Source organism: Ranitomeya variabilis, chromosome 4 (assembly GCF_051348905.1).
Source record: "Ranitomeya variabilis isolate aRanVar5 chromosome 4, aRanVar5.hap1, whole genome shotgun sequence".
In the NCBI taxonomy this organism is placed as follows: domain Eukaryota; kingdom Metazoa; phylum Chordata; class Amphibia; order Anura; family Dendrobatidae; genus Ranitomeya; species Ranitomeya variabilis.
This window is the reverse complement of record NC_135235.1, coordinates 7781947-7802165: the sequence shown is the minus strand read 5'-3', so window position 1 is coordinate 7802165 and position 20219 is coordinate 7781947. Positions and strand designations below refer to the sequence as shown.

Genomic DNA, 20219 nt, shown 5'->3' with positions numbered 1-20219 from the left:
TTATTGAGTACTGGTCATGTTTGTCCATACTTCCAACCAAAATACCTACAATCTCCATCCCTAGCTCCTCCGTCAACATTTGCAACCAAAATGCCTCCAAACTCCACCCCTAGTTCCACCATTCACATCTCCACCTTTTCCTCTTTACTCAGTGCTGGCCATGTTTGTCCATACCTCCAACCAATATACCTCCAACCTCCACTCGTCACTCCACAATCCATACCCCTAGCTCCACCGTCCACAACTCCAATTAAAATACCTCCAATCTCCATCCATTGCTCCACTGGCCACACATCCAACCTCCAACTCTCCTTCCATTGTCCACACCGCCATCCTCCACCATTCACTGCATCATCCACACCTCCATTATTCACTCTACCGTCCACACCTTGCCCCAACGTCCACACCTCCAGCCTCCATAACTAAATACCTTCAACCAAAATATGTCCAACCTCCACATCTGACTACACTGTCCACACCTCCGACCGCCACACTTTGCTTCGTTGTCCATACTTCCAACTTCCTCACTATTGTCCACCCCTCCTACCTCCACACATTTTTGTCATCCAGACCTCCAACCTCCACCCACTGTCCATAGCTCCACAACTCCACACACCTTGTTCTGTCATACACACCTCCAACCTCTGTCCATACCTCACAACTCTAACCTCTACATATCTTGCTTAGTGATGAGCGCATATACTCATTACTCGAGATTTCTCGAGCACGCTCAGGTGTCCTCCGTGTATTTGTTAGTGCTCGGAGATTTCATTTTCATCGCCTCAGCAGAATGATTTACATCTGTTAGCCAGCATAAGTACATGTGGGGGTTGCCTGGTTGCTAGGGAACCCCCACATGTACTTATGCTGGCTAACAGATGTAAATCATTCAGCTGCGGTGCTGAAAACTAAATCTCTGACCACTTACAAATACTCGGAGGTCACCTGAGCGTGCTCGAGAAATCTCAAGTACCGAGTATATTCGCTCATCACTAGTCTTGCTCCATCCTTTACTTACACACGTGTCATTTGGGGTGAAATTTGTGTTTATGTACTTTTGTTCCTATTTGCAGTGCTCAGAGGTTTGGGAACCAACGATGTATCCGGGCATCTAAATTTCTATGCAAATGGTGGAAGAAACCAGCCGGGGTGTGAGACGACCCCCCTCCTCAGCCTCCTGAATCCTACCGGTAATATATAGTTTATTACCTAAAGCATTGGCTTTGGGTGACCAGCGGTTTTAGGCAGTGACATGGTGGGAGGTTCTTGGGGGTTTTATCTTATTTTTAGCTCTAGGTGGTCCTTGGTGGTCATTCACTCTGAGTGATTTCTGCAAAACAGAAAAAACTGAGAGAAGACCAAAGGTGTGAGCTTGTATCATTGGGTTAAATTACAGGTGAAGAATATCTGTTTGCTGGCATGAGGCGCCATGCAGAAACGCACAGAACATCATCATATTCTGGGGGGCTGCCGTCTCGCCCCACCAATCATCCACAAGAGCCAAGCTCTACATGGATCATTCGGGGATGATAAAATTCAGAGGTTCCATCTGGGAACTTCACCAAACTCCTGTGTTTGTACCTTATGGACAAGATTCATTTTGGGTGGTCACTGATTTTGAATAGTCAATAGTTTTGGGTAGTCCTTGGTATAGGGTAGTCCGTGATCCTTGTTATAGATGGTCCTTGGTTACAGGTGGTCTGTGTTCTCGGATAATCTTTGCTTTTGCCGGTTCTTGGTCTGTGGGAGTCACCGGTGTCCTTTTTCTTCTGTCCCACAGACATCTTCAGCGCTTTTTCCTGTAGTCATTCTCGGAGCGTCGATCTGTACAGAGAAGTCATCCGCAATCCCGAGGCCTTCCGGGGACACCGGGCAGCTTCTTATGAGGCCTATCTGAATGTAAGTCGCTGGTACTAAGTGTCGGGGGGCAGGAGGTGCTGTACCCCGAAAGTATCACAGGCGCCAGAGCTGCCGGACCCCCACATCATCTCACAAGACGCCCCCAGGAAAGCAACAAATATTTACTGCTTCTAGAAAATCAGTGTCATGGAGGCACAAAACAGCAGAATAGTGACCGCAGCTCTGGAGGTGACTGGAGGACAGGTGCCCACAATCAGTCACACCCTGCTAGGAGCAGCACCTGTCTTGTGAGCTCCAGCACTTCCAGCAGGAGGCCCAGAGTTGGCCTCTCTTCTCCCCAGGGAGAGGCAGGCTTCCTGGGAGGCCGGCATGGCTTCCCAGGCTTCTGTTCCCCGGTCTGTGCCGGCGGGGGACAGAGAGCAGCAGCAGCAACCGGCCCAAGAGGGACTGAGGAGGTCAGGACGGGTGAAGAAAACCTTACCCACCTACTCCAACCCTGAGACGGCTCATCGTCCGCCCAGAGAGGGAGACAGGGGCACCCCAGGCCCCAGGAAGGAGAGCCCAGGAACATCCTGGGGGGAGAAGAGCTCCGGCGAGTCCACGAGTACCTTCTCCTCCCGAGTGGTCGCCATGCTACGTGAGTACGAGGATGCCGGCAAAGCACTGACCGGGCTGAAGGAGAAGCTGCGGGAGGCTCGGATCCTGAACACCCGAGCCTCTAACAAGGAGAAACCCGCGACCTCCCAGAGGTTCAGAGCCCTCAGAGATGAGGTGGCCCGGTTAGTGCTCCTCCGGGAGGGGATTGAGAAAAGTGCAGGTCCCTTCCTGGAGAGGTTTAAGAACCAGCGGCGGTTCTCAGAAATGAAGGGGTTAAATACCTCAGGAGAGTCGCCAGCCGGCGTCCTAAGCGACGAGGAGGAGGAGGACGACGACGTGGCTGTAACTGGAGTCATACAAGCTGGAACCAGCCGGGAGAGTGAGCCGCAGAGCCGACAACAGGGAAGCGGCCTCCCGGCACGGCAGAGGACTCCGACAGCACAGGCTGGAGTGTCAGCGGAGGAAGAGGAGGAGGGCGGTCTGCTACAGGAGATCCGACAGCTGGAGTCTCCAGTGAACCTGGACCGCTTCTCCTTTGGTGAGGATGAGCCAGCAGAGGAAACAAAGAAGAGGAAGAAGACAACGAAGGAGACCGCACGGGAGGTGGTGAGTTAGATATGTACTGATGGATGATGTTACACCTACCACCTCCTGTGTAAACCCCACCAAACCTAAAGGCACGGGCTCTGCAGTGGGTTCGGGGCATAGGCAAGGTGGGGAAAGGAGGAGGACGTCCGGCGGTGCTGTCGTCTGTGCGGGGAACAGTGCAGGGGGCGAGGCTGTGGAGGTACTCACGGCGCCGGACATAGGGGACCCCGAGGAGTTTCCCTCCCTGCCCTCTGCGGCTAAGCCGGTTATCACCGGGGCTGAGGGGGGCGAGGGGGATGTCCACGCCGTTGCAAAAGGGGGACGGTGTGGGCAGACTCCATCCCTGCTCGCTACGGCTGAGCCGGCCGACGCCGGGGCTGTCGGGGGCAGGTCCGAGAAACTTGGTGCGGCGAAAGGGGGGCGCACTGTTGTGACAGGAGAGCAGCGAGTCCAAAATGGAAAAAAAAAGCAGGACAAATCATCTGCAGGGAACACTGGGCGCCCTGCTGCGACGGGGGGACAAAGTGCTCCAGCACCCAAACGTGACACCAGGACCCCGAAGTCTGTGGGTGCGGGGCAGGTGGTGCCCCACAACAGGCAGCGGGCCCAGAAAAATAAAATACAGACTGCTGCAGTAGGAGGGCGAGGTGCTCCAGAGACACAACAGAGCACCAATCAAGGGAAACCGGGTGTGGTGCTGCACCCCTCCCCCGGTCCAGAAGGTGTGAGTGCAGAGAAGCCAGACACAAGTGAGGAAGGAATGGATGTTTCTGTGGAAGGTGCAGAGAACACTGGGACAAATGGTGGTGAGAATACTGGTAATAAAGTGATGGGAAGTGGTGAGGGGAATGATGGGAGTAGTGGTGGAGTGAATGATGGGAGTAGTAGTGGAGTGAATGATGGGAGTAGTGACGTTGCCAATGATGGGAGTAGTGGCGGAGTGAATGAGGAGAGCTTTACTGGTGTTGGTGGAGGGGAAGCAGGTAGTGGTCCCGCTGCCCCCCCAGCGGTGGCGGGGTCTTCAGCCCCAAGCTATTCAGGAGCTGTCACTGCTGGGGGTAGTAGTGCGCCCTTGTCTGGTGACCCTGAGGATGGTGACTTGCAACAGCGCTTCCTGGACGCCCTGAGGAGAGGGGAGAGTTCTATCAATGTAGAGGGGAGGGAGGTTGATCTGTCTTTCTGGATAGAGAGACACGGTCTTTCCACCTTCCGAGACAGAGGGGCAGAGACTGTCTGGTCTCTGCCGACAGCGGGGCAGAGGAGTAACCGTAGGAACGTGGCCCGTCTCCAGTGGGTAAGCAAGGATGCCTGTCCTGATCGGTCAAAGGTTGCTGAGCTCCTGCTGGGGATGGGCTTCGTGGCATATGACATCGTTGCCTTGATCCATCCCTATGGGACCTCCTACTTCGATGTCAACTTCGTGAGACCGGAGGGCCTTGAGCTTTTCTGGTCTCGCCACGAGCTGGCTCGGGGTCGCCCCGAATGGCAGGGTTTCCTCGCTGTAGCAATATCCCGCCAGAACTCGGTCAGGAAGGTGACCGTTTTGACCAGTAACGAGTCACTTTCCTGTGTCGACATCTCCACCTGGGTTGGACGATACGGCGACATCGTCGGTATTCCCGAGAAGACCCTCGATGAGCATGGTATCTGGTCAGGAGCCTGGACCTTCATGGTGAAATTGAAGGTTTCAGGAAACACCGTTACCCATATCCCTTCCTCAACATTTTTGGGGAGGGACAGGATCTTGATTTTCTACCGGGGGCAGCCTAAGGTCTGTCACAGGTGCGGCAGCCCCATACACTTCAGTGCGCAGTGTACCACCCAGAAATGCGCACTGTGTGGGGACCTCGGCCATCTCGCTGCTACCTGTGGCAGGATTAGGTGTAACCTGTGTGGTGACCTCGGTCACCCGTTCAGTCGCTGTCCGCGTTCCTTTGCCAATGCAGTCCTGAAAGCGGCGACTGCGGGACAGGCTAAAGCCGGGACTAATCTCGCCGGTGAAGGGACCAGCAGAGGCGGAGGAGGCAGGGAACCGGTGAGGAGCAGGCTGCCGCCATCCAATATCAGCCGGCAGCAGCAGCGCCGTGGGAACAGGGGGCAGGGAGTAATGACCCTAAACTCTGACCCGGGTGCTTCACTTGCAGCTGAGGATCCTAAAGACGGCGAATTGAGCGAGGAAGTCAAGAGACTTGAAAGGGAGGAGCAAAAGGACGCCATGTCTGCCCAGGAACCTTCATCCGGTGACAGTCTGGATGAGGGAGAGGGAGAGTGGTCACAGCAAAAGAAAAAGGGTAACAGGAAAACAACTAAGGATAAGAGGGGTCCGGGCCTCGAGCCTCCTCCTTGGAGTGCGACCCCTCTGACTCCGTAGCCCTGATTCAGGTGCCATTGGAAGGTCCAGCCGCCCCCCCTCTGGTGGATCTCTCTAACCGGTTCCGGGCCCTCCAGGACTCCCCTCCAGAGGGGGGCGATGGGGACCCAGGGCCGGAGGTTGCGGACAAGGTTGTTGGGGCTCAGGAGGTCGCTGGGTCTTCTTCTCAGGGGGCAAATACAAAGCCTTCTGGGGGAGGGACTACCTCAGGACCACCAGACAAGGGCCAGAGTGTATGTAAGGAGAGAATGGATGAGTCTGTTTGTCTTAAGGGCACTAAAAACTCATCATTGTCAGAAGAGGGTGAATCTGTTGGGGGTGGGAAGAAAAAGGCTATCTAATTCAATCAATCATGATGGCGGCACCCACCCCATTGACGCTGGCAACCATTAATGTTGCCAGCATAAAGTCAGATGTGGCAAGGTACACGGCCTTTCATTTTCTCGGCCAACTTGACGCCGACATTTTGTTTTTGCAGGAGACCAGGTTGACCGACCTATCAACCATGCATAAAGCAAGGTGGGAGTGGAGGCACGGGCCCTCCTACTGGTCTCTTGCGGCCGAGCCGTATACAGGTCCTTCTCAAAAAATTAGCATATAGTGTTAAATTTCATTATTTACCATAATGTAATGATTACAATTAAACTTTCATATATTATAGATTCATTATCCACCAACTGAAATTTGTCAGGTCTTTTTATTGTTTTAATACTGATGATTTTGGCCTACAACTCCTGATAACCCAAAAAACCTGTCTCAATAAATTAGCATATCAAGAAAAGGTTCTCTAAATGACCTATTACCCTAATCTTCTGAATCAACTAACTAACTCTAAACACATGCAAAAGATACCTGAGGTTTTTAAAAACTCCCTGCCTGGTTCATTACTCAAAACCCCCATCATGGGTAAGACTAGCGACCTGACAGATGTCAAGAAGGCCATCATTGACACCCTCAAGCAAGAGGGTAAGACCCAGAAAGAAATTTCTCAACAAATAGGCTGTTCCCAGAGTGCTGTATCAAGGCACCTCAATGGTAAGTCTGTTGGAAGGAAACAATGTGGCAGAAAACGCTGTACAACGAGAAGAGGTGACCGGACCCTGAGGAAGATTGTGGAGAAGGACCGATTCCAGACCTTGGGGAACCTGAGGAAGCAGTGGACTGAGTCTGGTGTGGAAACATCCAGAGCCACCGTGCACAGGCGTGTGCAGGAAATGGGCTACAGGTGCCGCATTCCCCAGGTAAAGCCACTTTTGAACCATAAACAGCGGCAGAAGCGCCTGACCTGGGCTACAGAGAAGCAGCACTGGACTGTTGCTAAGTGGTCCCAAGTACTTTTTTCTGATGAAAGCAAATTTTGCATGTCATTCGGAAATCAAGGTGCCAGAGTCTGGAGGAAGACTGGGGAGAAGGAAATGCCAAAATGCCTGAAGTCCAGTGTCAAGTACCCACAGTCAGTGATGGTGTGGGGTGCCATGTCAGCTGCTGGTGTTGGTCCACTGTGTTTCATCAAGGGCAGGGTCAATGCAGCTAGCTAGCAGGAGATTTTGGAGCACTTCATGCTTCCATCGGCTAAAATGCTTTATGGAGATGAAGATTTCATTTTTCAGCACGACCTGGCACCTGCTCACAGTGCCAAAACCACTGGTAAATGGTTTACTGACCATGGTATTACTGTGCTCAATTGGCCTGCCAACTCTCCTGACCTGAACCCCATAGAGAATCTGTGGGATATTGTGAAGAGAAAGTTGAGAGACGCAAGACCCAACACTCTGGATGAGCTTAAGGCCGCTATTGAAGCATCCTGGGCCTCCATAACATCTCAGCAGTGTCACAGGCTGATTGCCTCCATGCCACGCCGCATTGAAGCATTCATTTCTGCCAAAGGATTCCCGACCAAGTATTGAGTGCATAACTGAACATTATTATTTGATGGTTTTTTTGTTTGTTATTAAAAAACACTTTTATTTGATTGGACGGGTGAAATATGCTAATTTATTGAGACAGGTTTTTTGGGTTATCAGGAGTTGTATGCCAAAATCATCAGTATTAAAACAATAAAAGACCTGACAAATTTCAGTTGGTGGATAATGAATCTATAATATATGAAAGTTTAATTGTAATCATTACATTATGGTAAATAATGAAATTTAACACTATATGCTAATTTTTTGAGAAGGACCTGTAGTGGGGTGGCGGTCCTTTTTAAGACCGCAGCGGTTGAATGCAGACGATTGATCGAGTTAGAAATGGGGAGATGCTTGATCCTAGATGTCTCCATTGGGGGACAGGAGCTTCGGCTCATTAACATCTACGGTCCCCAGTCCAAGTGGGACTGCAAGTGTCTCTTCATGAAGAACCATCCTTTCTTATTTTCGAGTCGGCAGGTGGTCTTTGGAGGGGATTTCAACAACGTCACGAGACCCTGTGATAGAGGAGGTTCCGGAGACCGGCTGGCTTACGATTGCGTCGCGCTAAATAGGATAGTAAGTGAGGCACGCCTGGTGGATGTCCACATCCGGCACAACACAGGCCACGCGGGGTTCACCTTTTTTAGAGGTAGTCAGTGCAGGTCTAGGTTAGACAGGTTTTATTTGAAGGAGGATGCCGTCTCCTCGCCGTTGTCGGTTGTGGAGGTGGAATTCTCCGATCACTGTTTGATTATGTTTTCTCTGAGCGTTACAGAGACTCCTCGGATGGGAAGAGGTTATTGGAAGCTGAATTCGTCACTCCTTGAGGAAGAAGCTGTAAGGCTACGTTCACATTTGCGGCCAGCGCCGCAGCGTCGGGCGCCGCAGCGGCGCCGCATGCGTCATGCGCCCCTATATTTAACATGGGGGCGCATGGACATGCGGCGCACTTGCGTTTTGCGCCGCATGCGTCGCTGCGGCGCCCGCGTCGGGGCGCAGAGGACGCAGCAAGTTGCATTTTTGCTGCGTCCAAATTCAATGAAAAAAACGACGCATGCGGCGCAAAACGCAGCGTTGTGCATGCGTTTTGCTGCGTTTTTGTTTGCGTTGTGCGCTGCGGCGCCGACGCTGCGGCGCACAACGCAAATGTGAACGTAGCCTAAGACGGTCCTTTGAGGAATTTCTTCAGAGCCAGGTACCGCTGCTGGGCCTAAGTAACACTAAGTCTGAGTGGTGGGAGATGTTTAAACATCGGGTGGCGAGATTCTTCCGGCAACTCTCGAACCTCAGAAGCCTGAACTGGGATCGCCTGTATCAGAGCCTGTGGAGGAAACTCGAGCAACTTGTCTCGACTGGGGGTAGCCGCGAGGCGATCTCCAGTGTGAAATCCTTGCTAAAGAGGTGTCAGTACGATAGGCACGCATCTTTGGTTTTTGAGAGGGATTACGGGAAGTACTACTCGCCCGACCCTTACAGAAGCTGTAAGATGTCAGTGAATAGTAAGATAGTGACAGGGCTGATGGACAGTACGGGATCCCTGAGAAGGTCCAGATCAGGGATCTTGGAGGTCGTCAGTTCATACTACTCGCACCTCTTGGGAAGGAAGGAACTGGATCGTGACAGGATGTCGGCTTTCCTGGCTGAAGCTGTTCCTGAGCCAGGGGCTGACCTCTCGCTGGGCGGTTTGGCAGAAGCGATCAAAGAAGAGGAAGTGAGACTGGCGATCGATGGGCTCCGGCCCAAAAAATCGCCAGGTCCGGATGGCTTAACATCCGAGTTCTTTAAGACCTTTAGGGACTCCTTGGTCCCCCTCTTGACTCAGGTGTTTAATGAGTGTCTCTCCTCGGGCACTCTGCCGAGATCATTAAGGAGGTCAACTTTGATCATTTTGTCAAAGGGTAAGGATCCGTCACGCATTGAGAATTGGCGTCCCATATCACTTCTCAATGTGGACAGGAAGGTTTTGGCTAAGATACTCTTCAATAGGCTGGTGAAGTTTGCACCGCGGCTCCTTTTGGAGGCCCAGCACTGTTGCGTTCCTGGCCGTAGCACTTTCAGTGCTGTTCTGGGTGTCCGAGAGGCCGTGGAGCAAGGCAGGGCGGGCCTTTGGAAGGGATTCTTGCAGACCCTGGATCAGGCAAAAGCCTTTGATCGGGTCGACCACGAGTACCTCTGGTCCACTCTTTTGAGGTATGGTCTGCCTGGAGGGTTTGCGGACTGGCTTAAGACCTTGTACGCAGGGGCTGAGACTTTCTTTCTGGTAAACGGGTGGATTGGACAACCTTTCGGGGTGGGATCTGGTGTCCGCCAGGGCTGCAATCTTAGTCCTTTGCTTTACGCGTTTGCGATCGATCCCTTCCTAAGAAGGGTTGATTGTGGACCGTTGGCGGGGGTGAGGATGGGCGAGTTGGCGCCAGAGGCTATCCTGAGGGTAGTGGCCTACGCGGACGACGTTACTGTCTTTGTTTCTTCGCAAGAGGAGGCGATGGTGGTGATGTCAGAAGTGGAGAGCTACTCGGAGGCATCCGGGTCCAAGGTCAACCAAGACAAGTGTGAGAGTCTCTGGCTGGGAGGCGGGGATCCCACATTTGATCTTCCGGACACCCTCCCCGAACCCCAAGAACATCCCAAAGTCCTAGGCATCGAATTTGGCCAGGGTGATTACCCCACGAAAAACTGGGAAGGCAGAATCAAGGGTGTCGCCCAAAAAGTGGACCAATGGAAGGGTTGGTCTTTGACCCTGAGGGAAAGGGTTGACCTGTGCAAAGCTTTCCTGCTCCCCTTGTTAATCTACCTGGGCAGCGTCTGTGTCTTGCCGGAGCCTCTCTGGACAAGGGTCTACAGTCTGTTCTTCCAGATGTTATGGGGGAATAGACTAAACCTAGTCAAACGGGAGGTCCCTTATCGCACGAGGAGACTAGGGGGGTTGAATATGGTGAACCCCGTGGTGTTTCTAGTGAACACCTTTTTGAAAGTTAACGTGGCAAACCTCTGGAAAGAGAGGGCTCCTCCGTGGGTATTCTCCTGCAAAGGATGGTTTCAGCCTTTCTTCCAGGAATGGGAGACAGGGGGAAGATTGAAGGATCTTCGCACACCGCACGGGCATCTCCCGGCTTATGTTACCCCGGTTCTGAAAATGATGCGCCGGTGGGGTCTGGGAATGTGGGAAGTGAGCTCCCTCCCGAGGAAACTCCTCGACATGCGGGTCTTGCTTTCGCATTTTCAGAGACCATTGGTCCTCAGGGACTGCCCGAGTTGGGATCTAGAGGTTGGGTTAAGTTTGTTAAATTCTAGTAGGATCCCCAAGAAGTATTGGGACTTGACTTGGTGCTGCTTCCAAGGTAAGTTGTATGTGAGGGACAATTTGAAGCACAGGAGCTCCGTGGACAGGAATTGTCCCCGTGAGGATTGCGCTACCATGCTGGAAAGCATGGAGCACTTCCTGCTTCATTGTCCCTTTAATACAGAGGTGTACAACAGGGTGGGCGCTTCCATTGGTTGGCCGCGGCTGGCCACTCTGTCCTATGCCGAGTGGGCCTATGGAGCGTTCAGAGACCTCGGGAGAAGGGACCGAGTCACTTTATTCTTAGTCAGCGCAGTGGTCAGGTACTTCACGTGGAACGCACGAGTTTTAGTTACGACGCAGAGTAAAATCCTCCGTGTAGATGAAGTTTGTAGCAGCATCCTAGGTGCCCTGGTGAAGGTGCGTTCTCTGGAGTGCGAAAGACTGGGTGCCCGGAGGGCGGCCCATCTCTGGAGGGGTTTCTCCTTCGGGGTGCCTTAGTCCGATAGCGCTCCTATATCCTGGTGGTGGGCTGATGTCTTTACACCCTAGATTTTTGTTTTATATTTCTGTTCCTTGAATAGAAGGTTTGCAGGCATCGAACTTGAGCCTTGGGTGGCGAGTATGTAGGTTGTGTTCTGTGATGTTGGTTTTTGTATATATTGTATATAGTGTATTGTATATATTGTATATAGTGTGTATAATAGAGGGTCTTAGTTAGGTTGGGTGGGGGGATTGGGGGGTTCAACGGCGGTGATAAGAGACTGATCTGGCCTGGCCCAGGCCCCGCCTGGGGAAAAACTTTGGGGCCTGATCCTAGCTCGGATAATTCCTGAACTTTGTGGCCAGAGCTGGATCAGGGGTGGCGGGATAGTTAGAGTAGGTGTGTGTGTGTGTGTGTGTATGTGTATATATATATATATATATATATATATATATATATATATACATATATATATATTTAACCCCTTCACCCCCAAGGGTGGTTTGCACGTTAGTGACCGGGCCAATTTTTACAATTCTGACCACTGTCCCTTTATGAGGTTATAACTCTGGAACGCTTCAACGGATCTTGGCGATTCTGACATTGTTTTCTCGTGACATATTGTACTTCATGATAGTGGTAAAATTTCTTCGATATAACTTGCGTTTATTTGTGAAAAAAACGAATATTTGGCGAAAATTTTGAAAATTTCGCAATTTTCCAACTTTGAATTTTTATGCCCTTAAATCACAGACATATGTCATGCAAAATACTTAATAAGTAACATTTCCCACATGTCTACTTTACATCAGCACAATTTTGGAACCAAAATTTTTTTGGGTGACGGAGTTATAAGTGTTAAAATTTGACCAGCAATTTCTCATTTTTACAACACCATTTTTTTTTAGGGACCACATCTCATTTGAAGTCATTTTGAGGGGTCTATATGATAGAAAATACCCAAGTGTGACACCATTCTAAAAACTGCACCCCTCAAGGTGCTCAAAACCACTTTCAAGAAGTTTATTAACCCTTCAGGTGTTTCACAGGAATTTTTGGAATGTTTAAATAAAATTAAACATTTAACTTTTTTTCACTCAAAATTTGTTTCAGCTCCAATTTGTTTTATTTTACCAAGGGTAACAGGAGAAAATAGACCCCAAAATTTGTTGTACAATTCGTCCTGAGTACGCTGATACCCCATATGTGGGTGTAAACCATTGTTTGGGCGCAGGGCAGAGCTCGGAAGGAAAGGAGCGCCATTTGACTTTTCAATGCAAAATTGACTGGAATTGAGATGGGACGCCATGTTGCATTTGGAGAGCCCCTGATGTGCGTAAACATTGAAACCCCCCACAAGTGACACCATTTTGGAAAGTAGACCCCCTAAGGATCTTATCTAGATGTGTGTTGAGCACTTTGACCCAACAAGTGCTTCACAGAAGTTTATAATGCAGAGCCGTAAAAATAAAAATCATATTTTTTCACAAAAATGATCTTTTCGCCCCCATTTTTTTATTTCCCCAAGGGTAAGAGAAGAAATTAGACCACAAAAGTTGTTGTGCAATTTGTCCTGAGTACGACGATACCCCATATGTGGGGATAAACCACTGTTTGGGCACATAGCAGAGCTCGGAAGGGAAGGAGCGCTATTTTACTTTTCAATGCAAAATTGACTGGAATTAAGATGGGATGCCATGTTGCGTTTGGAGAGCCCCTGATGTGCCTAAACATTAAAAACCCCCACAAGTGACACCATTTTGGAAAGTAGACCCCTTAAGGAACTTATCTAGATGTGTGTTGAGCACTTTGACCCAACAAGTGCTTCACAGAAGTTTATAATGCAGAGCCGTAAAAATAAAAATCATATTTTTTCACAAAAATGATCTTTTCGCCCCCATTTTTTTATTTCCCCAAGGGTAAGAGAAGAAATTAGACCACAAAAGTTGTTGAGCAATTTGTCCTGAGTACGACGATACCCCATATGTGGGGGTAAACCACTGTTTGGGCGCATAGCAGAGCTCGGAAGGGAAGGAGCGCTATTTTACTTTTCAATGCAAAATTGACTGGAATTAAGATGGGATGCCATGTTGCGTTTGGAGAGCCCCTGATGTGCCTAAACATTAAAAACCCCCACAAGTGACACCATTTTGGAAAGTAGACCCCCTAAGGAACTTATCTAGATGTGTTTTGATAGCTTTGAACCCCCAAGTGTTTCACTACAGTTTATAACGCAGAGCCGTGAAAATAAAAATTCCTTTTTTTTTTTCACAAAAATGATTTTTAGCCCCCAGTTTTGTATTTTCACAAGGGTATCAGGATAAATTGGACCCCAAACTTTGTTGTTCAATTTGTCCTGAGTACGCTGATACCCCATATGTGGGGGGAACCACTGTTTGGGCGCATGACAGAGCTCGGAAGGGAAGGAGCGCCATTTGGAATGCAGACTTAAATGGATTGGTCTGCAGGCGTCACGTTGCATTTGCAGAGCCCCTGATGTACCCAAACAGTACAAACCCCCCACAATTGACCCCATATTGGAAACTAGACCCCCCAAGGAACTTATCTAGATGTGTTGTGAGAACTTTGAACCCCCAAGTGTTTCACTACAGTTTATAACGCAGAGCCGTGAAAATAAAAATTCCTTTTTTTTTCACAAAAATGATTTTTTAGCCCCCAGTTTTGTATTTTCACAAGGGTACCAGGATAAATTGGGCTCCAAAAGTTGTTGTCCAATTTGTCCTGAGTACGTTGATACCCCATATGTGGGGGGGAACCACTGTTTGGGTGCATGACAGAGCTCGGAAGGGAAGGAGCGTCATTTGGAATGCAGACTTAAATGGATTGGTCTGCAGGCGTCACGTTGCATTTGCAGAGCCCCTGATGTACCCAAACAGTACAAACCCCCCACAAGTGACCCCATATTGGAAACTAGACCCCCCAAGGAACTTATCTAGATGTGTTGTGAGAACTTTGAACCCCCAAGTGTTTCACTACAGTTTATAACGCAGAGCCGTGAAAATAAAAATTCTTTTTTTTTTTCACAAAAATGATTTTTTAGCCCCCAGTTTTGTATTTTCACAAAGGTATCAGGATAAATTGGACCCCAAAAGTTGTTGATCAATTTGTCCTGAGTACGCTGATACCCCATATGTGGGGGGGAACCACTGTTTGGGCGCATGACAGAGCTCGGAAGGGAAGGAGCGCCATTTGGAATGCAGACTTAAATGGATTGGTCTGCAGGCGTCATGTTGCATTTGCAGAGCCCCTGATGTACCCAAACAGTACAAACCCCCCACAAGTGACCCCATATCGGAAACTAGACCCCCCAAGGAACTTATCTAGATGTGTTGTGAGAACTTTGAACCCCCAAGTGTTTCACTACAGTTTACAACGCAGAGCCGTGAAAATAAAAAATCTTTTTTTTCCCACAAAACTTATTTTTTGGCCCCCAGTTTTGTATTTTCCCAAGGGTAGCAGGAGAAATTGGACCCCAAAAGATGATGTCCAATTTGTCCTGAGTACGCTGATACCCCATATGTTGGGGTAAACCCCTGTTTGGGCACACGGGAGAGCTCTGAAGGGAAGGAGCACTGTTTTCCTTTTTCAACGCAGAATTGGCTGGAATTCAGATCGGATGCCATGTCCCGTTTGGAGAGCCCCTGATGTGCCTAAACAGTGGAAACCCCCCAATTATAACTGAAACCCTAATCCAAACACATCCCTAACCCTAGCCCCAACCCTAGCCCTAACCCTAGTCCTAACCCTTGCCCTAACCCTAACCCTAGCCCTAACTCTAGTCCTAACTCTAGCCCTAACCCTAGCCCCAACCCTAGCCCTAACCCTAACCCTAGCCCTAACCCTTGCCCTAACCCTAACTCTAGTCCTAACTCTAGCCCTAACCCTAACCCTAATGGGAAAATGGAAATAAATACATTTTTTAATTTTTTATTTTTCCCTAACTAAGGGGGTGATGAAGGGGGGTTTGATTTACTTTTATAGTGGGTTATTTAGCAGATTTTTATGATTGGCAGCTGTCACACACTGAAAGACGCTTTTCATTGCAAAAAATATTTTTTGCGTTACCACATTTTGAGAGCTGTAATTTTTCCATATTTGAGTCCACAGAGTTATGTGAGATCTTGTTTTTTTGCGGGACGCGTTGACGTTTTTATTGGTAACATTTTCGGACACGTGACATTTTTTGATCGCTTTTTATTCCGATTTTTGTGAGGCAGAGTGATCAAAAACCAGCTATTCATGAATTTATTTTGGGGGAGGCGTTTATACCGTTCCGCGTTTGGTAAAATTGATAAAGCAGTTTTATTCGTCGGGTCAGTACGATTACAGCGATATCTCATTTATATCATTTTTTTATGTTTTGGCGCTTTTATACGATAAAAACTATTTTATAGAAAAAAATAATTATTTTGGTATCGCTTTATTCTCAGGACTATAACTTTTTTATTTTTTTGCTGATGATGCTGTATGGCGGCTCTTTTTTTGCGGGACAAGATGACGTTTTCAGCGGTACCATGGTTATTTATATCAGTCTTTTTGATCGCGTGTTATTCCACTTTTTGTTCGGCAGTATGGTAATAAAGCGTTGTTTTTTGCCTCGTTTTTTTTTTTTTTTTCTTACGGTGTTTACTGAAGGGGTTAACTAGTGGGGCAGTTTTATAGGTTGGGTCGTTACGGACGCGGCGATACTAAATATGTGTACTTTTATTGTTTTTTTTATTTTATTTAGCTAAAGAAATGTATTTATGGGAATAATTTTTTTTTTTTTTTCTTTATTTAGGATATTTTTTTTATTTTTTTTTTACACACATGTGGGGAATTTTTTTTAAACTTTTTTACTTTGTCCCAGGGGGGGACATCACAGATCATTGATCTGGCAGTGTGCACAGCACTCTGCCAGATCTGTGATCTGCTGTGCAGGGCTGCAGGCTTACCAAGTGTCTGCTCTGAGCAGACACTCGGTAAGCCACCTTTCTCCCTGCAGGACCCGGATGCCGCGGCCATCTTGGATCCGGGACCTGCGGCGAGGAGGGAGGTAGGAGACCCTCAGAGCAACGCGATCACATCGCGTTGCTCCGGGGGTCTCAGGGAAGCCCGCAGGGAGCCCCCTCCCTGCGCGATGCTTCCCTATACCGCCGGTACACCGCGATCATGTTTGATCGCGGTGTGCCGGGGGTTAATGTGCCGGGGGCGGTCCGTGACCGCTCCTGGCACATAGTGCCGGATGTCAGCTGCGATATGCAGCTGACACCCGGCCGCGATCGTCCGCGCTCCCCCCGTGATCGCGGCCGATCTGCTATGACGTACTATCCCGTCGAGGGTCAGATAGGCCCAGGTCACCTCGACGGGATAGTACGTCAAAGGTCACAGAGGGGTTAAAAAAAAAAAAATTGTACACTGTATTGTATTTAGGTTTGTTGTGGGGTGAATGTGGTGGTGTAAGGGGGTGGCTGTGAGGTAAGGCAGTGGGACCGGTAGGGTTTTGTTGTGTTTGCGGTGTTGTATAATATTTGGTTTAGTATAATGTGTTTATAGTGTATATATTGTATATAATATTGTATATAGGATGGTGTGAATGTAGTTGGGGTTGTATATAGTAGTATGAATGAAGCTGGGCCGGGGGTCTTATATGATTTTATACTATTTATTATGTAAAATTTTTACAGGGGTATTCATGTAATTATGAGTATTTTGTTTGTTGTCTTTTAGTTTTGCTTTCTTTATTTTTATTGGAATTTTTCTTTCTCGTCCCTGATTTGTAGGTCATGAACTTTCTCCATTTTGGTTCCATTTCTGGTTTATTTCTTTGTGATTTTTGTCGTTTGTTGTCGTCTGATTGGAGCTTTGTTCTTATGTTTTGTTCTGTGGTGTTTTATTTGTAATGTATCTTGGTTATTGCCATGTAAAGTATTTATATTTTATTTAATAAAAGACCTGGAGGATAAGACACAATGTAACAGCAGAATAGTGAGTGCAGCTCTGGAGGTGACTGTGGATAAGACATGATGTAATAGCAGAATAATGACCGCAGCTCTGGAGGTGACTGGAGGATAAGACATGATGTAACAGCAGAACAGTGAGTGCAGCTCCGGAGGTGACTGGTGGATAAGACATGATGATATAACAGCAGAATAGTGACCGCAGCTCTGGAGATGACTGGAGGTTAAGATGAAGCGACGGCCTGGGGACCACCACGGTGCAGGAAGACTACCGTACACAAGATGAGGTGCAAACAGCAAAGTGTAGATTTATTGGAAGGCAAGGAATGAAGTGGATGAGGAAAATGCAAACAGGGGTATATAATGGCAAAAAATAATTTACAAGAGTTATATTCTTTAGCTTGTCCGTAAAATAGCACGGTGCTCCAATCTGTTACAGACTCAATATATGTCACACAAGCAAATGCAAACAATAAACAAATAATGTTGCTACTCTACATATAACCTCCCTGGCCTTTACTAAGCAGGCCTCACGGCTCCCGTGTTCTGACTATTGAAGCCTACACTAGGCCCTGACATGTGCACAAAACAGGAACAAACTCACGGTGATGTTGGGGACTCAGATCCAGTCACGGGGGACCCCCAACAGTCTAGTACGGTGGTGTGCACGGCTTTCTGCGAGCTCCCTGAAACGTGGTCTTCTCCTTGCTTCGGGGTCCTGGAGGTGGTCCTGGAAACTGTAAATCCCTTTCTCGGTATCTTCGTGGCTTCTCAAACTCACACAGGACAGCCACTCTTGCTGCACCCAGAAAAGGGTGTCAGATTTCACAAGTCCACTCCATTACAGGCTGGGGGTCCTCTCTTGCAGAAAACAGCACAAAGTTCTCTCTGCAGCAGCTTCAGTTCTCACATGCTGATGCACCCCCACCCTCTGCTCAGTCCAGTTCATTCACACAGTCTATTGCAGGGGAGAAGCAGAACATTCCATCATGCCAGACAAGGGGGTGCAGTCTCTTAAAGTGACAGCGTGTTCCTTACTGTCCATAACAGCACCACCCTCTTACAAAGACATGATGCAACAGCAGAATAGTGAGTGCAGCTCTGGAGGTGACTGAAGGAAAAGATACAATGTAACAGCAGAATAGCGAGTGCACCTCTGGAGGTGACTGGAGGACAGGTGCCCACAATCAGTCACACCCTGCTAGGAGCAGCACCTGTCTTGTGAGCTCCAGCACTTCCAGCAGGAGGCCCAGAGTCTGCCTCTCTTCTCCCCAGGGAGAGGCAGGCTTCCTGGGAGGCCAGCATGGCTTCCCAGGCTTCTGTTCCCCGGTCTGTGCCGGCTGAGGACAGAGAGCAGCAGCAGCAACCGGCCCAAGAGGGACTGAGGAGGTCAGGACGGGTGAAGAAAACCATACCCACCTACTCCAACCCTGAGACGGCTCATCGTCCACCCAGAGAGGGAGACAGGGGCACCCCAGGCCCCAGGAAGAAGAGCCCAGGAACATCCTGGGGGGAGAGGAGCTCCGGCGAGTCCACGAGTACCTTCTCCTCCCGAGTGGTCGCCATGCTACGTGAGTACGAGGACGCCGGCAAAGCACTGACCGGGCTGAAGGAGAAGCTGCGGGAGGCTCGGATCCTGAACACCCGTGCCTCTAACAAGGAGAAACCCGCGACCTCCCAGAGGTTCAGAGCCCTCAGAGATGAGGTGGCCCGGTTAGTGCTCCTCCGGGAGGGGATTGAGAAAAGCGCAGGTCCCTTCCTGGAGAGGTTTAAGAACCAGCGGCGGTTCTCAGAAATGAAGGGGTTAAATACCTCAGGAGAGCCGCCAGCCGGCGTCCTAAGCGACGAGGAGGAGGAGGACGACGATGTGGCTGTAACTGGAGTCCTACAAGCTGGAACCAGCCGGGAGAGTGAGTCGCAGAGCCGACAACAGGGAAGCAGCCTCCCGGCACGGCAGAGGACTCCGACAGCACAGGCTGGAGTGTCAGCGGAGGAAGAGGAGGAGGGCGGTCTACTACAGGAGATCCGACAGCTGGAGTCTCCAGTGAACCTGGACCGCTTCTCCTTTGGTGAGGACGAGCCAGCAGAGGAAACCCAGAAGAGGAAGAAGACAACGAAGGAGACCGCACGGGAGGTGGTGAGTTACAGATATGTACTGATGGATGATGTTACACCTACCACCTCCTGTGTAAACCCCACCAAACCTAACGGCACGGGCTCTGCAGTGGGTCCGGGGCATAGGCAAGGTGGGGAGAGGAGGAGGACGTCCGGCGGTGCTGCCGTCTGTGCGGGGAACAGTGCAGGGGGCGAGGCTGTGGAGGTACTCATGGCGCCGGACATAGGGGACCCCGAGGAGTTTCCCTCTCTGCCCTCTGCGGCTAAGCCGGTTATCACCGGGGCTGAGGGGGGCGAGGGGGATGTCCATGCCGTTGCGAAAGGGGGACGGTGTGGGCAGACTCCATCCCTGCTCGCTACGGCTGAGCCGGCCGACGCCGGGGCTGTGGGGGGCAGGTCCGGGAAACTTGGTGCGGCGATAGGGGGGCGCACTGTTGTGACAGGGGCGCAGTGCGCCTCAACAGAGAAGAGGCATGCGGCTGCGATAGGGGAGCAGCGAGTCCAAAAAGGAAAAAAAAAGCAGGAAAAATCAGCTGCAGGGAACACTGGGCGCCCTGCTGCGACGGGAGGACAGAGTGCTCCAGCACCCAAACGTGACACCAGGACCCCGAAGTCTGTGGGTGCGGGGCAGGCGGTGCCCCCCAACATGCAGCGGGCCCGGAATAATAAAATACAAACTGCTGCAGTAGAGGGGCAAGACACTCCAGAGACACACACCAATCAAGGGAAATCGGGTGTGGTGCTGCACCCCTCCCCCGGTCCAGCAGGTATGAGTGCAGAGAAACCAGACACAAGTGAGGAAGGAATGGATGTTACTGTGGAAGGTGCAGAGAACACTGGGACAAATGGTGGTGAGAATACTGGTAATAAAGTGATGGGAAGTGGTGAGGGGAATGATGGGAGTAGTGGTGGAGTGAATGGTGGGAGTAGTGGTGGAGTGAATGGTGGAAGTAGTGACGTTGCCAATGATGGGAGTAGTGGCGGAGTGAATGAGGAGAGCTTTACTGGTGTTGGTGGAGGGGAAGCAGGTAGTGGTCCCGCTGCCCCCCCA

General features: G+C 49.9%; 1 protein-coding gene across 4 annotated transcripts in view; it reads left to right on the top strand.

Moving 5' to 3' along the window:
- The window catches only part of LOC143768313 (pancreatic lipase-related protein 2-like), a 131988-nt gene that overhangs the window by 89942 nt on the left and 21827 nt on the right, over window positions 1-20219 (top strand). For all 4 annotated transcript variants that reach the window (XM_077257004.1, XM_077257006.1, XM_077257007.1 and 1 more), the window contains 2 exons: window positions 1074-1190; window positions 1781-1899. In XM_077257004.1, the coding sequence (XP_077113119.1) occupies window positions 1074-1190; window positions 1781-1899 (236 nt within the window). The remainder of the gene's footprint in view (window positions 1-1073; window positions 1191-1780; window positions 1900-20219) is intronic.